Source organism: Liolophura sinensis, chromosome 1 (genome assembly GCF_032854445.1).
Source record: "Liolophura sinensis isolate JHLJ2023 chromosome 1, CUHK_Ljap_v2, whole genome shotgun sequence".
NCBI lineage: Eukaryota > Metazoa > Mollusca > Polyplacophora > Chitonida > Chitonidae > Liolophura > Liolophura sinensis.
This window is the reverse complement of record NC_088295.1, coordinates 53,680,030-53,693,824: the sequence shown is the minus strand read 5'-3', so window position 1 is coordinate 53,693,824 and position 13,795 is coordinate 53,680,030. Positions and strand designations below refer to the sequence as shown.

At 39.2% G+C, this 13,795-nt stretch overlaps 2 protein-coding genes across 3 annotated transcripts; both read right to left on the bottom strand.

Annotated features, from left to right (window-relative positions):
- Positions 1-848: 848 nt before the first annotated feature.
- On the bottom strand, positions 849-7,937 carry LOC135468697 (APOBEC1 complementation factor-like). Of its 2 annotated transcripts, XM_064747092.1 has the most exons (6): positions 4,914-7,937; positions 3,747-3,889; positions 3,122-3,240; positions 2,702-2,837; positions 2,118-2,232; positions 849-1,683 (listed from the first exon to the last, which is right to left on the bottom strand). In XM_064747092.1, exons 1-4 carry the CDS (start codon positions 4,931-4,933, stop codon positions 2,811-2,813), a joined length of 309 nt encoding a protein of 102 aa, XP_064603162.1. In that variant the 5' UTR covers positions 4,934-7,937; the 3' UTR covers positions 849-1,683; positions 2,118-2,232; positions 2,702-2,810. The 2 variants fall into 2 exon arrangements, 1 of the variants encoding a protein (XP_064603162.1); XR_010444252.1 differs by lacking the exons at positions 3,747-3,889; positions 4,914-7,937 and adding an exon at positions 3,579-3,739 and having other exon boundaries at positions 863-1,683; positions 3,122-3,238.
- On the bottom strand, positions 3,867-9,470 carry LOC135468691 (RNA-binding protein 47-like). The gene is given in 5 exon segments (XM_064747082.1): positions 3,867-4,987; positions 8,043-8,141; positions 8,143-8,222; positions 8,774-9,289; positions 9,291-9,470. Coding segments are annotated over 4 exon segments (852 nt in total). The 5' UTR covers positions 9,456-9,470; the 3' UTR covers positions 3,867-4,987; positions 8,043-8,050.
- Positions 9,471-13,795: the final 4,325 nt, after the last annotated feature.

The window sequence follows — 13,795 nt, the reverse complement described above, 5'->3', positions numbered from 1 at the left end:
TGCAGTATAAAGACATGCCGTATTTCGTTCAGAGAATTTCAGGGGGAATAACTCTGGGCCGCTTGTTGACACGGCTATAGATGGGGAACAGCCTTTGGCACTGCATGGCTAATCGAAGCCCACCTGTTTAAACGGATTGATGTAAAACTGAAGAAAATAATAATTATTGGGACATCACTGTTAGCGTTGTATGGCTAATCTAAGCCCACTTGCCATCATGCTCGCTAGGTCATCTCCGGCCACTATTCTGCTTACATAACCCGTTACCTAACCACTTACATAACCCATTACCTAACCACTTACTTTGACCTGTGACGTCACACCCGTATATCCGTATATACGGGTTATGTAAGTTTTGACGGACCAATCAGCTTGTTGTTGAACTACGCTGAGATTGAAATGGATAGGCACGGACGTGGTTCTGAATTACAGGTAAGGACCCTGGCTGACAGAGGCACTCTCGCTACAGATCATTAGCCCTCTATGACATGAAGTCAGGACCAGACCAGAGCACTGGGAAGTTAGAGCAAGGAAACAGAACCAACTGACCTAATGTCAGTATAATGTGACTGGATGGAGTGTCATGTCTGCTGTCTTCGGCATGATACTTCGGTGGCAGCACTTCGGCAGCATGGACTTGATCAGCTACAAGAAGACACAGAATATATACAAACACCTGAAAAAACTGGTAAGTACAACGTAAAAACCCAAAGAAACAGACTTGAGCGTGCATATCACTTTGAAGAAAATTGAGACCACTGCACTTTGCCAGGCACCCAATAAACCTCCAGACTTAAAGCTCTATGCAAACCATACTGTCCTCAGGACACACATATGTAGCATGACTTCACATCACAACTTAGCAGCCTGATAAATGATACAGTGTATCATTATGCTTTTTCTCTAGATCTAAACAGAAACTAACAAGGCAAGATTATGATGAAAAATGATTTTATAGCAAAATAAGCTGGAATACATTAACATAAATTAAATGACAATGCCAGAACATTCTGGTGCATATAAATGAGACTGAAGAGCCTTTTTAATAGTACTTTCTGTTGACTTTATGTGGAATTGACTCAGCTTTATACAATAAACACAGTCATCAAATGGTATTTGTAGAAAACGATGCATGAGCAAACCATCTGGATCCATTAACATAAAACTTTTGAAATCAAATTTTCAAGGAAACTGTGTCCCTCTGTAGCACAACAATATTCATACCTTCATTTCCAAAAGGATCAAAATAGAATATGGCCTCAGGAAATCAGTTTAACTTGGACAGACAATTTCTACTCGTAAGAATGACTGCTAAAATAAACACAACCTAGCAGAATAAACAACATACAGGTTCATCTATTTGTTGAGTGGCACATGTGTGGAAAGGGGAGAACAACTGCTCAGTAAAAATTTGCCATAAATCATTCACTAAGATTTGAAACTACTGAAAGTCATAAACGGTATGCTGAGTGTACATATAATTCACATTGACATGTGCTGGTATCAGCCAAGTAACGTGCGTATGTGTATCATTACAATGAATATAAACTTGGTAATCTATATCATCTTATATCACTGTATGATGAGCTGGATCTCAGACTAGCTTAACTGTGGCAGGGAGTTTTGTAATGCCAACTCAGTCTTCTTGTACTGTTCAACTTCACATAAATCTTTCTCGTTTTCCTGTGGTAGAAATTAAAACATTAAATTATTTGAGGATTTTTCAATCAGACATGAACAACAGCTTCATTTTTATATTCATTATGATGGAAACTTTGATTGGTATCACAAATATTTTACATTAAAATTCAACTAACATCGCTTATTTCTAAGGTCGGGGTTTAAGTAACATATAGGCCTACCGTTATCCAGAACACCCGAGGCACCGGTTCCACAAATCTGATTTTGTCTGAAGTCAAATTGTAAAAGATGATTTAAACGCTTATTTTCCTAACTCTATATGTCAAAATATGCGGTCTTTATTATAGCACATTATAATACAAACTTTTCTCATGGGAGCCGTGTTTAGGCAGGTGTTTAGTTTACAGGCCCTAATCTAAGTTATACACGTATATCCATGTCTTAGAGATTGAAGTGCCGGATCAATATATATGTACCTTAGGTCATCAATGGCTTTTCACATGATCTGTTGGAAGAGTTCGACAGGTGGGCCGGGGTGGCTGGCATAGCTCGGCCGGGTGTAAGGATATGGTGGGCTAATGTTCTCTGGGGCTGCAGCACAAAACAATAAACTCTGACAATTCTAGTTATGCAAATAGTTACTTTCCTGGCTAATATTCATTCAAAATATACTTGTATGTATGTGAGTATTTAACCATTCATTCTTCAAACGAGTTGCTAAGACACAGAATACCTGATGCATGTCACAAGTGCTTACATAACGGCAAACAGCTCAGCTATTAATAGTAATTTTCAGCAATTAAGTTTTTGGAGTCTTATTACATATTATCCAGTAAAGAAGTTTTTATACTTTTCATATACTGTTATAAACATGTAAAATGAGACAGCTCTTACTTTCTTAAATTAACTTTCAAGAAGCAAAGCTGGTTCAGGAAAGAAAGAAGAAATCAAAGCATACAATGGCCACTTATTCAATCATGTATCATAAGCGAAAAAGGGTAGAGCTTGGGCGGTGAAGCATTTGTTTGTCTTTCCTTTTTTCTCTGGACACTAACTTTACCTTCAAGAGGCACACCTAACTGCATCAAAGTGTACTCTGCTGCAAAAACCTTTGCCCCCTCAACAGCAGAACACAGTTTATTTGGGGTAAATGGGTTATGATTTGGAAACTAAGCACTGAGAGCTGGTGTGGTGATCTGAAAGATAAATGTACTTTACCATAGATTAAAAATGTAAATGCCTAACATCAACTTCTACATGACACTTATACATGTATAAATCACAACCACGAAATTCTTTTTTTCGATTACTTCAGATCAATTATTTTTATAAGATAACTTACTTCTTATTCTTTCTGGTACACATGGACATGATTAATTGTATAAATAAATAAAAAAAGTTACATTCCAGCAAAAGAACCTGACTCTTATCTCTTCAAACAAGTTTCTTATCAACATTTTGTTGAAACCTATGGTAGTACCTTGTACAAAAAGAGCTGTAAGAGCTGTTGGGCACCACTTCCATCCCTTCTCATGGGAGAATGAAGCTGGTATACAGGGCTTCCCCATCCATTCTTCTGGCAAAGGTCATTGAGCACCTATAGTGAACGTGGTTACATGCATGACACTCTTGATTTACTGAAGCCTAATTGGGGCAATCAGGCTATAAATTAAAGGTAATGGGTAAAACAAAAATTCTTCCACAAAACAAAATCATGGTCAAAGGTTAAACACAGAGCCTTGCATTATGACAACTTTCAATGATAACAAAACAGCCAATTTTTTTTTTAGCTATTAACACATCTGATTAAATGAAATTTAATTCAAAACTCATTACATGTATAGAAAATATTTGATAAGAATTAGTTTCTAAGTATGTTACCTGTTACTTCAAAGTTTAAACAAACACCCATCTTCAACGAAACTGGACTAACTCACCTTCTGGTTAATTGCACAATCGGTTCATGTCTCTAAGTACGGCGTAGGCAGATTATAGATTTTAAGACTGTGTAATCCTTTAAGCATTCTTCAGAATAAGTTGCAATGCACAACTTTTTAATGGGATATGGGACAAGAAAACTTCTGCATTGACAACGATACACAACTCTGCTGGATGCTTCCTAAAGCCCCATCCCCTCATCATCCCTCCTCTTCGCCCCACACCTATACCTCTGGAGCCCCCGGCCCCCCACCCTTGGCCTCGCACAGGGCTTCTGATGCCCATGTGACCTCGCTCTGCCAACCCCCTGCTAACAGTACAAAAAGTAAAATATTCTTTCAAATATTCTATTCAAATATTCAAGCTATTTCATGGTAAAAATTATGTGACTGAGCCTTCTTAAAGTTTCTTCTTCCTGCTTTTCTTCCTGAGATGTTCACATAAAATCAAATATATTGAGCTATTAAGGTTCGGTTGATGAAACTTAATGCTTCTTTGTATACTTACATGTAAGAAGTTCATAAAACCTTTTTTGAGGACATTGCATGGATAACACATAAATGCAACTTCTTTCATGTCAAATGACTCTATCAGCCACAATGGCAAAACCACTAAATATGGTAGTGTACCTTTCCTACATGTATGCTGATGAATGGAAAGCTACAGTGACAATTAAAGAATATAGGTCACAGGTGGTACTAAGTTCACATTAATTCTTGGCAAAAAGCAAGCCCCTACCATTCAATAAAATCGCCTGTTTTCAATAAAGCTATGCCTTGCACAGTCTTGCAAATATTTCTGCTCCATGTGAAGCCCCTTCCAACTGAAATCCACCATTACCTCATTTTGGATTTCAGTTGCCAAAGTAGACTTGCCCATGTCATTTTTCTAGTTCTCACTCTGTACTCTGTATCCATTAGCATATCAGCAGGAGAGCTACAATACTGTACTTTGTAAAACCCACTTACATATGCTTATTTACAGTTACAGTTATTACAGACAAATCAAGAGGTAAAATTTCATCTTAGGTTATCGTAACTTAAATGATTTAAAACCAAAGACAAATATCCTATCCCTGGTCTGAAGCACACAAATGACAGAGCATCTGACAGTTCTGAGAACCCTGATATTAAACAAACTGGACACACATGGTGGAATATGACAACCTACGCTCCTAATTCTGCAAATATTTTTCTAAGCTAACCGATTTTTTATAAAAATTCCAAGAATACAACTCTATTCTGACTGCAAGATCATCTGCTGTGCTTGATTCTCATCTGTATTCTTACAGTGAGTGAACAGAGTTGTGGATTTCAGGCCAAAATAGTTCTTACCTTGCGGGTGGTGGAGACATCGGGTTGTAATACGATGGTGGAGAGTAACTAGGATCAAAATCATAGCCATAGCTCTGAAAAATTTGTCACAGTGTCAAGTACACTTGTCATACAACCAAAGCATGCATAAAAGCAGACTGGCTCAGACTGCTGAACAGCTGACTTGCTTCCACTGTAGGAACTTGACCTATAAATTCATGTACAAATCCAGGCCTTACTCCAATTTCCTCCATCCATAAACCTGATCGTGGTGGAATAATGTGACAATTCTTGAATATAGTATTATACACCGATTAAAAACAGTTATTATTAAAGATTTAGTAGTTCTAATCATTTTTTAATCAACTGCCTGAAAGGCTAAGGCATTATAGTACAAATATGAGGCCTTCAATGTTTCTACACACTGGAAAATTTCAACATCATAAGCCATCAGTGCCAAACAGAAATGTACATCAAACATAGTATAAAATGTATAAAACAAAAAAAGTATCCTCCTCACCCTTTGAACCATCAGACTATTAATGGCAATGCCAAAGTTCACAGCAAAACAAAGATGACCTCAATTTTGGTGAAAATGATCTAAACAGCTCAAAAACTTCTGACTACAACTCATCTTGATGAAACCATTTTTCAATTCAGTACAATTCTGTGATCTTCTTGAAACTGGATAAAATGGATTGAAACTCTAACTTGATTTGTCACATGACATGGTGTAACTATGTAATAAGTTTCAATTCAATACAATGAACTGTACAGATTACTCTCCCAAGTCATAAAACAGGGGAAAAACAGTTTTAAAAAAAAGAGTTTTTGTTAAAACAAAAAACTTTCAAACTAGGAAAAGACACTGTTTAATGCAGAAGGTTAACTGTAACTCAAATCAGCATGGTATCATGGTTTTTCATTTGAATAATTACATGACAATCAAGCTTCTGAGTGCAAAGAATGTATTAAATCTAAAAGTTTTCTTTAGTGAATCTTTTGAAAGTATATACAGGTGTGAAACCACAACATTGTAAAATATTTTCAGGCATACAATTGTGACCAAGTCTGGAAATTTATTCAAAAAAGTTCAAAAGCTGGATATAAAAGGGCATAACTTTGTTGCAAATAAACAAAGTGACCCCAGTGCTGAACTTCATCTGTAACTTGTCATTTTGAAGCCACGTACCAAGTTTCAATTCAAAAAGACGAATCACTTTGAAACAGATCCAGAAATTGTCAAAGTCGTTTTTAAAAGTTCAAAAGCAGCATAAGAAAGGCCATATAATTTTTTTTGAAAATTGATGGAACAAGCCAAAACTTGAGCTTTCTAAATCTGTAAGTCTTCATGTTGAAGTCATCCACCAGGTTGAAATTCAATATGGTGAACTGTTTGGGAAAAAAAAGTCGAGAAATGATTTGATACAGACTGACAGACAAGACAAATACCAATCTCCTATGGTACCAGTAGGAGAATATAATAAGGTGCAGTCGGTTCAACCACAAAAGCACCTTCACAGCTGCTTCCCAATCAATGCCTCCATCACTGCTGACAACTGCTCAGACATTATACATATACCAACATGTGCAACATGTACCAAATTTTATAAGAATATTAAGTTCAATTCTTAAAATCTGGAAATATAAACAACATAAAACTCACGGACAACATTTGTTGTCGAAAACAAGATTTCTTGATCCAGACAACAAAAAAATCATCAAAATTTAATTGTGTGCAGGTAACCGCAACAAGAATTCTTGAGTCTGGAACGTTTGATCCAAAGACTCCGCTTGTTCAATTTTGGGCAACAAAAAAAATCCAGAAACAAGTGAGCCGGGCAAAAGATTTGGCTTGTGTGGGGACAATCTAGATCTTGTGAGATTATTGTCATCTAAATCAACCAATCAGCGTCTATGGAAATGTCATATGAGTACTTACAAAATTAAAGCAACAATTGGGATCACATGACCTTAAACGTATCTCACTTTTGCCGCTAGAATCTTCAAAAATGACCAACAAATGTTGCCCGTGTGCAGGTAAACGATATTCTGGATCATTTTACACCCACATCTGAAAATCAGATTTTCGACAACAAAATTGTCCATTATGTGCTAGGCTCAACGTAAGTGCCTTCAACATTCATTCCTAGAGAGAAATATATATGACTTATTATATAAGCCTTTTCATCTTGATCTTCCTTTAAATTTTATTTCTTGAAGAATGAGGACCTAGTACAAATGCTACATATCAGTTAAAAAGTGTTCCAGATACAGCCTACCTAGAGTTTCTCCCTAAGAAACTTCTTATTTTCTCAAAATTCCTGTCAAAATGGTCCTGGGAGTTTGGGTTCAACATTCAGCCTCTTACATGTAACTGTTGAAACAACTTCCCTCTTTAAACCTTTAAACATTTAATGTTCAACAGCTTCTTTTCATGCTGAATGATTTATTGATTGGTGTTTTTACGCTGCACTCAAGAATATTTCATACGACAGCGGCCAGCATTGTAACATGGAGGAAACCAGGCAGAGCCTGGTGGAAACCCACAAACCATTCACAGGTTGTTGGCAGACCTTCCCATCCATGTTGAATGAGGGACGATATTAACTTAATAATAAGCTAATATAAAATCCAATTTATACAGAAATATATCCAAACAAAAATTCTGGAGACTGCCCACAGTTTATCTTTCGAAGTTTGAATTTATACTGTATGTGCTCTTCTGTAAATATATGTAAGTCTGTCCCATAATTGTGTGCCATTTGCCGTACCTAGTTGGAGTATCAAACATCCTATAGGCAAGCAATGTGTCAGTTATTCACTGTTTCATCTAATTACTTGAGTTAGCATGTTTTCCAAATACTCTCCCTTAGATGTGGTGGATATTCTATCATGTAATTTTCTGTAAACATCAATCAAGTGAAAAACTAGTTAAAAAAATAATAATGTGCCACATGCGACTGACAAATGAAAATTAACTTTTAATTATCAGAAACAGAACTATCAGAATGCAAATATATCACACTCTATAAATAGCACACAAAAACTAACATTCACCTACCGATAGAAGAAATATACTTCCATTAATGCATTTTGTATTTATCCAAAACCAATCAACACAACTCCAAAATAAATAATTTTTCTCACCATTAAGTTTAGTCATGGGCCATAACAGCATCATCTCTGTCTCTAAAATGAATGAATGCATAATCTCTTATCTTCTTTACTCTTTCCACAGCATTGTCTCTTCCCACAACTTGACTGCACAGCTCTACTTTTGTCTTCTGCAGTTGTCAACATAAGGTTCCTCATGTGCAAAATTCTCACCTGTAATACAAATACGCACAATATAAATATTATTCCAGTAATACAAATATGCGCAATATTAATGTACAAGATGACGATGCATCAGTGCTTTTAAGCCATAAGTGACTATATTAATTATTACTGCAGCCACCCATACAAAAGAAATGGCTTGTTGCAACAAATTTTGCGCGCGCGCACACACACCACCCTCTCGTGACGGAAAATGCAACAAATGCTGCACTTGCACGCACGCGCTCACACCACCCTCTCGTGCCGGAAAATGAAAGAGCAGACGATAAGAAATTTCAAGAAGTTACGCGACATTTTACACATATCTATCCACACAAAATACCCCTTTGATACAAAAAACTTTAGTTCAATTATAACTTTTCAAATAACGGCTTACATAAAGGTCAAATTTGTTTGGACTGTGATACCTACTCGTGAATTTTAGAACTAACCAACCGATATTTCCGACATCTGGTGTTGTCTACATTGGCAATTAAATGTGTTTTAATTTGCAACGAAGAGACAACCAAAAAAGCTTCTATAGTGGAAATTACATGACTTACAGTAGACATAACGTCTTCATCAACATCTTGTTCTGGTTCAGCCCAATCAACTACAATCCGATGGTCTCATAACCGAATTCTGGCGGGAATGAGCTTCCTTCTTGTCATGGCGGCTGCCTGATGCGATTCATATTCCACGAACACAAATCCACAGTTGTTTGTTTTGTCAATGGCTGATGAAAGTACAAAGACACCCGTTACACCATCTGTTACTTTTTTCATCTCCTGCAAAATTTCATCTCTCTGTTTGTTCTTTGGAATACCTCCAACGAATAATCGACAGTTGTCAACGGATTTGCAAACACCCAAGAGCCGGCCTTTACGAATTTCGTAGTTGTTAAGCTCCTTTACCGCTTGTTTAGCGTGTTCTTTGTTAGTGCACATAACGAATCCATATCCTCTATTGGATCCAGAGAGGTCCATCATGAGTTTCAGTTCGTAAATCTTCCCTATCTTCTCAAATATTGGAACAAGCTCGTCTTCTCTTGGAATCTTTCCGACGAAAATTTCGCAAACACCTTAAAGGAGCCAGGCTTTCCCAGTCGGGAGGTGGACCGCCGTACTCTCTTTGCCCATTTTCTTGCAGCATGGTGTATCCTCTTCTGTCCATAAGTTTCAGCAAGGCTTCTTCGTTTGGCGCTCAGGTCACACCATGCGGCAAAGCCTTCTTCACGGATGCCATACCTACACCTTGCTGTTGGTCTCACTGTCGATGAACTAGAAGTAGGCAAAGTGGACTTTGACACGCATGTGAGTGGGCTTAGAAGAGCCCTACAGCGCCATCTATGATGTCCAATAATTATTGTTTTATTCAAATTTACACAGAAAAGGGACCAAATCCAGAGAATATGACCACAGAAACGTGTAAGGCAACATATAGGTAAAAAAATCAGCTGATAACTTGGAGGCATACGGTTATGTAGCACTCGCTGTGCCACTGCGAAAGCAGTTCACCCGTGGGTCTCAAGTATCGAAAACTGAACCATTCATAGTACGAAATATAGCATGTGTTTATACTTCAGTGAGTGCTCGGCTATACCAACTGAGAAAGAAAAGTCCTTTTTTTTTTTGAGACCTAGCGAGCATGATGGCAAGTGGGCTTAGATTAACCATACAACGCTAACAGTGATGGCCCAATAATTATTATTTTCTTCAATTTTCCATCAATCCGTTTAAACAGGTGGGCTTCGATTAGCCATGCAGTGCCAAAGGCTGTTCCCTGTCTATAGCCGTGTCAACAAGCAGCCCAGAGTTATCCCCCCTGAAATTCTCTGAACGAAATACGGCATGTCTTTATACTGCATGCTCGTATGATAAATATGTCATTTTCAGTCGATGGCCTGCATGTCTAGCGTTATGTTGTACAAAAAACATTACATTGAGTTCTGCAAAAAACACCAAGGCTATCTGCGTGGCTGAAAATGACTCAAATCCAACGAATACGCTATCGCTGACATCGATTTGACAACAGGCATTGTCCTGTGTAATATTCAATAATAGAAAAAACTAATTTATTTTTCGCGTGGTTCTAGCTTCTGGATTGTCTTATAGAACAGCTTATCATGTTCCAGGCAAACCTTCGCACTGCGACGTCCAATGAGCGAGGGGACGTGACGGATCAATGAGCGCGACAGGGGACAAAACGTCGGCTTGTAAAGTTGAGTGGAGGCAGCTCCAACAGCTCCATGCTATGCCAGCCACCCCAACCCACCTGTGGAACTCTTCCAACAGATCATGTGAAAAGCCATTGATGACCTAAGGTACATGTATATTGATCCGGCACTTCAATCTCTAAGACATGGATATAAATGTATAACTTAGATTAAGGCCTGTAAACTAAACACCTGCCTAAACTCGCATGAGAAAGCTTTGTATTATAATGTGTTATAATAAAGACCGCATATTTTGACATATAGAGTTAGGAAAATAAGCGTTTAAATCATCTTTTACAATTTGACTTCAGACAAAATCAGATTTGTGGAACCGGTGCTCGCGTTGTTCTGGATAACGGCATATGTTACTTAAACCCTGACCTTAGAAATAAGCGATGTTAGTTCAAAACTATACATATGTTGGGTACATTTGGAAAGGTCAACTGTGTTGATTTAAACCGTTTATACGAAGTCAAATTCAGTTTTATGGTAAAAATGACCTGTATTTTTTTTTTTTTTTTTCATTTTGAAATTTCAGTTTAATTTTCTATCATCTGTATTGATCAATTATACTGCTGGTTTAATATATAGAACCTGTTAAGTATACATGACAGGCGTGAGTAAAAGTCAGACTTACCTGGTGACGACACCCCCCTTGATTACTATAGGCTTGATTCTGGGATCGACCATGGCTGTAAGGAATCAATCACAAATCCGAACGCTATTTGAAGACTCCACGTTTTGGGGCTTCCTCTTTAGGAGATGCACTTACAATTTTCTGCTTTTCTGACTGCTGTTGTTGTTGAGATGAAAGTGGTTTCTGCAAGATGGCAACAGTACCAAACAGCAGAAATACTGATTTCTGTACTTCTGATAACGTTTGTTTCACCCATACAGTACATATCAAAATGTACTTGTTTTGGTGTATATTGAGTCTCGGATTAAGGTAGTCTATTTTAATCCCAGATTGAACTCACTTGAACTCTGATAATTCCTGGTACAAATTATCCAGTTTCTGAGTTAAGAAAACAAGTTTTTATAACTTTAATCTATATGTTAATATACTTCATGTATATGGCATCTGACCCAGGAACCTCTCCACAATGGGGTCGCTCTGAGTCCAGTTCATGCTGGCTTCCTCTCGATCCGTACATGGGAATGTCTGCCAGCAACCTGCGATGGTTGTGGGTGTCCTCCGGGCTATGTACAAATTCCTCCCTCCAAAATGCTGGTCGCCGTTGTATAAGTGAACATTTCTTGGGTATGACATACAACACCCTTGCCCAATCAAATCAATAAATGAATAGTAAGCAAGGCAGGGATGTCCATACCATGACCATGTTTAAACTTTCAAAGATAATTTGGTCATTCCAGTAATGTTGTGTTAGTGTTTAAAAAAGTGTTCATAATAATAACATAAAAAATAAAAAAAATAAAAGAAAGAACTTACCTGGCCGTGTTCCCCACGTTGATGGACACGCCAGTCCCACAATCGGTAAAAGGTTTTACCACAGTCTTGACAATCCCACACACGCTCGTTGTTTTTTCCATGCAGCCGCTGGTGGCGAACCAAATGCTCCCGTCGGGAAAACGCCCGCCCACAGGTCGGGGCAGGTGAGCCCTCTTTTCTGGGGCTGGCGGTGTGTATGGTGGTGGTGGGGTGGGTGTGTGTGGGGGCCAGCCACCCCAACCCACCTGTGGAACTCTTCCAACAGATCATGTGAAAAGCCATTGATGACCTAAGGTACATGTATATTGATCCGGCACTTCAATCTCTAAGACATGGATATAAATGTATAACTTAGATTAAGGGCGTCCGCTGGTGACGCAGCCAGTTATCCCGCCGAGTGAAGTCCCTGGCACACATCATGCAGGTAAACGGGCCTCTTCTTCTTCTTTCCTTCACCTGCATGATTTCCATCTCCATTTCCAGCCTTGGAAGTCGCCCCCTCACCCTCACCATTTTCACCACATTCCTCGCGGCCTCCGTGCTGTTTGAGTTCGTGTCGCCGCCAGTTATCCCGCCGGGCAAAACCTCGTCCACATGTCCCACAGGTAAACGTCTGCGTCTTTCCAGTGTGACGTCACTTCCTGTGACGTCACACCTCACTCCCTCACTCCTCAATGCGACACCAACCCGTCCGATAATACTATGGGGATGTGACGTCATTTCCTGTGGTATAGTATAGTATAGTATCCAGGGAGCCAGGGAGCTGTTTGGAGCTGCTCCACTCAACTTTACAAGCCGACGTTTTCGCTCCCCCGGTGGTACTTACATAACCCGGTGACGTCACACCTGTGACCTTGCAGGGAGTGCCGTCACACCGGTAACTCACACCTCGAAACTCACACCTCAATGCGACACCAGCTGCGTAGTCCATACTACTCCTGCACTTGTGTACGGGCTGAGAAGGTAAAGCTGGAAATCGACGATCCTGACCCTTCATTCTTGATGTTACAGATAGAGTAAGTCTACTGAGTGGGGTAACTGTAAAGGGAACCCAGCCCTTCCTGAGGAAAAATTTATGCCCGATGGTCATTTCTCGAGAAGCTTAAGCAAACTTTTAATTTTGATCCAGTGAATGGCCGGTAACCATCTTCGCCAAAAGAAGAACATTGATAGCCTGTCTGCCAAGTAGCGGTTCCTTGAGGTTTCGTAAAGGCTTGCCGATTACTTGCCGAAAGTTTATCATCTACGTATGCTAGTATCTCGAGTCGAGTTCCTTCCTGTTCTCTTCATGAGATGTAACGGAAACGGCTGCTCCAGTCTTTACTTTGAACCTAATGATTTAGTGTTCTGTGCTGATATCCATCCTTCACGGACTGACGTTGCCATAAGTCACTGGTTCTTGAATTTATTTATTATGTATTTATAGTAGTGTTTTACTCCGTACTCAAGAATATTTTACTTATAAGGATGGCGTAAGCACTATAGTGGAGGAAAGCGGGCATAGCCCGGGGTAAGCCTACGACTATCCGCAGGTTGCTGGAAGACCTTGCCATGTACGCCCGCATTGGTGAAAAGGCTCCTGGGGCATCAGTGCGCCGCGCTGGCGTGCTAACCCCGACACGTCCCCCGCCTCCCCCCATTGGTTCTTGACATGCAGCTCCTTCGCAAGCATATCAATCAAACCTACGACCAATAAAAGTTCGGCACATTGCAGAGTATTGACTTGTACGGCCACACACATGGCATTCTGCATTCCGTGCTGGGTACTTCATCTAGAACGCTTCCAGCTGTTACCATGGTTACCATGATTTTGCTCTTGACTAGCTGAAGCCTTAGCCCTGCGATGCGATTACGGACCAGTTAAGCAACAATCAAATCAAATAAATAAATAAATAAATAGGTATGCCTTGTTCCTATGCT

Excerpts from the sequence above, each read along its gene's own strand:
- LOC135468697 (XM_064747092.1), bottom strand. The coding sequence starts at position 4,933 with ATGTCTCCACCACCCGCAAG. Across the intron at positions 3,890-4,913 it reads ATGTCTCCACCACCCGCAAG|CAGGGGGTTGGCAGAGCGAG; the intron begins GTAAGAACTATT and ends TTGTACTGTTAG. Across the intron at positions 3,241-3,746 it reads CTTTAGGAAGCATCCAGCAG|AGGTGCTCAATGACCTTTGC; the intron begins AGTTGTGTATCG and ends CACGTTCACTAT.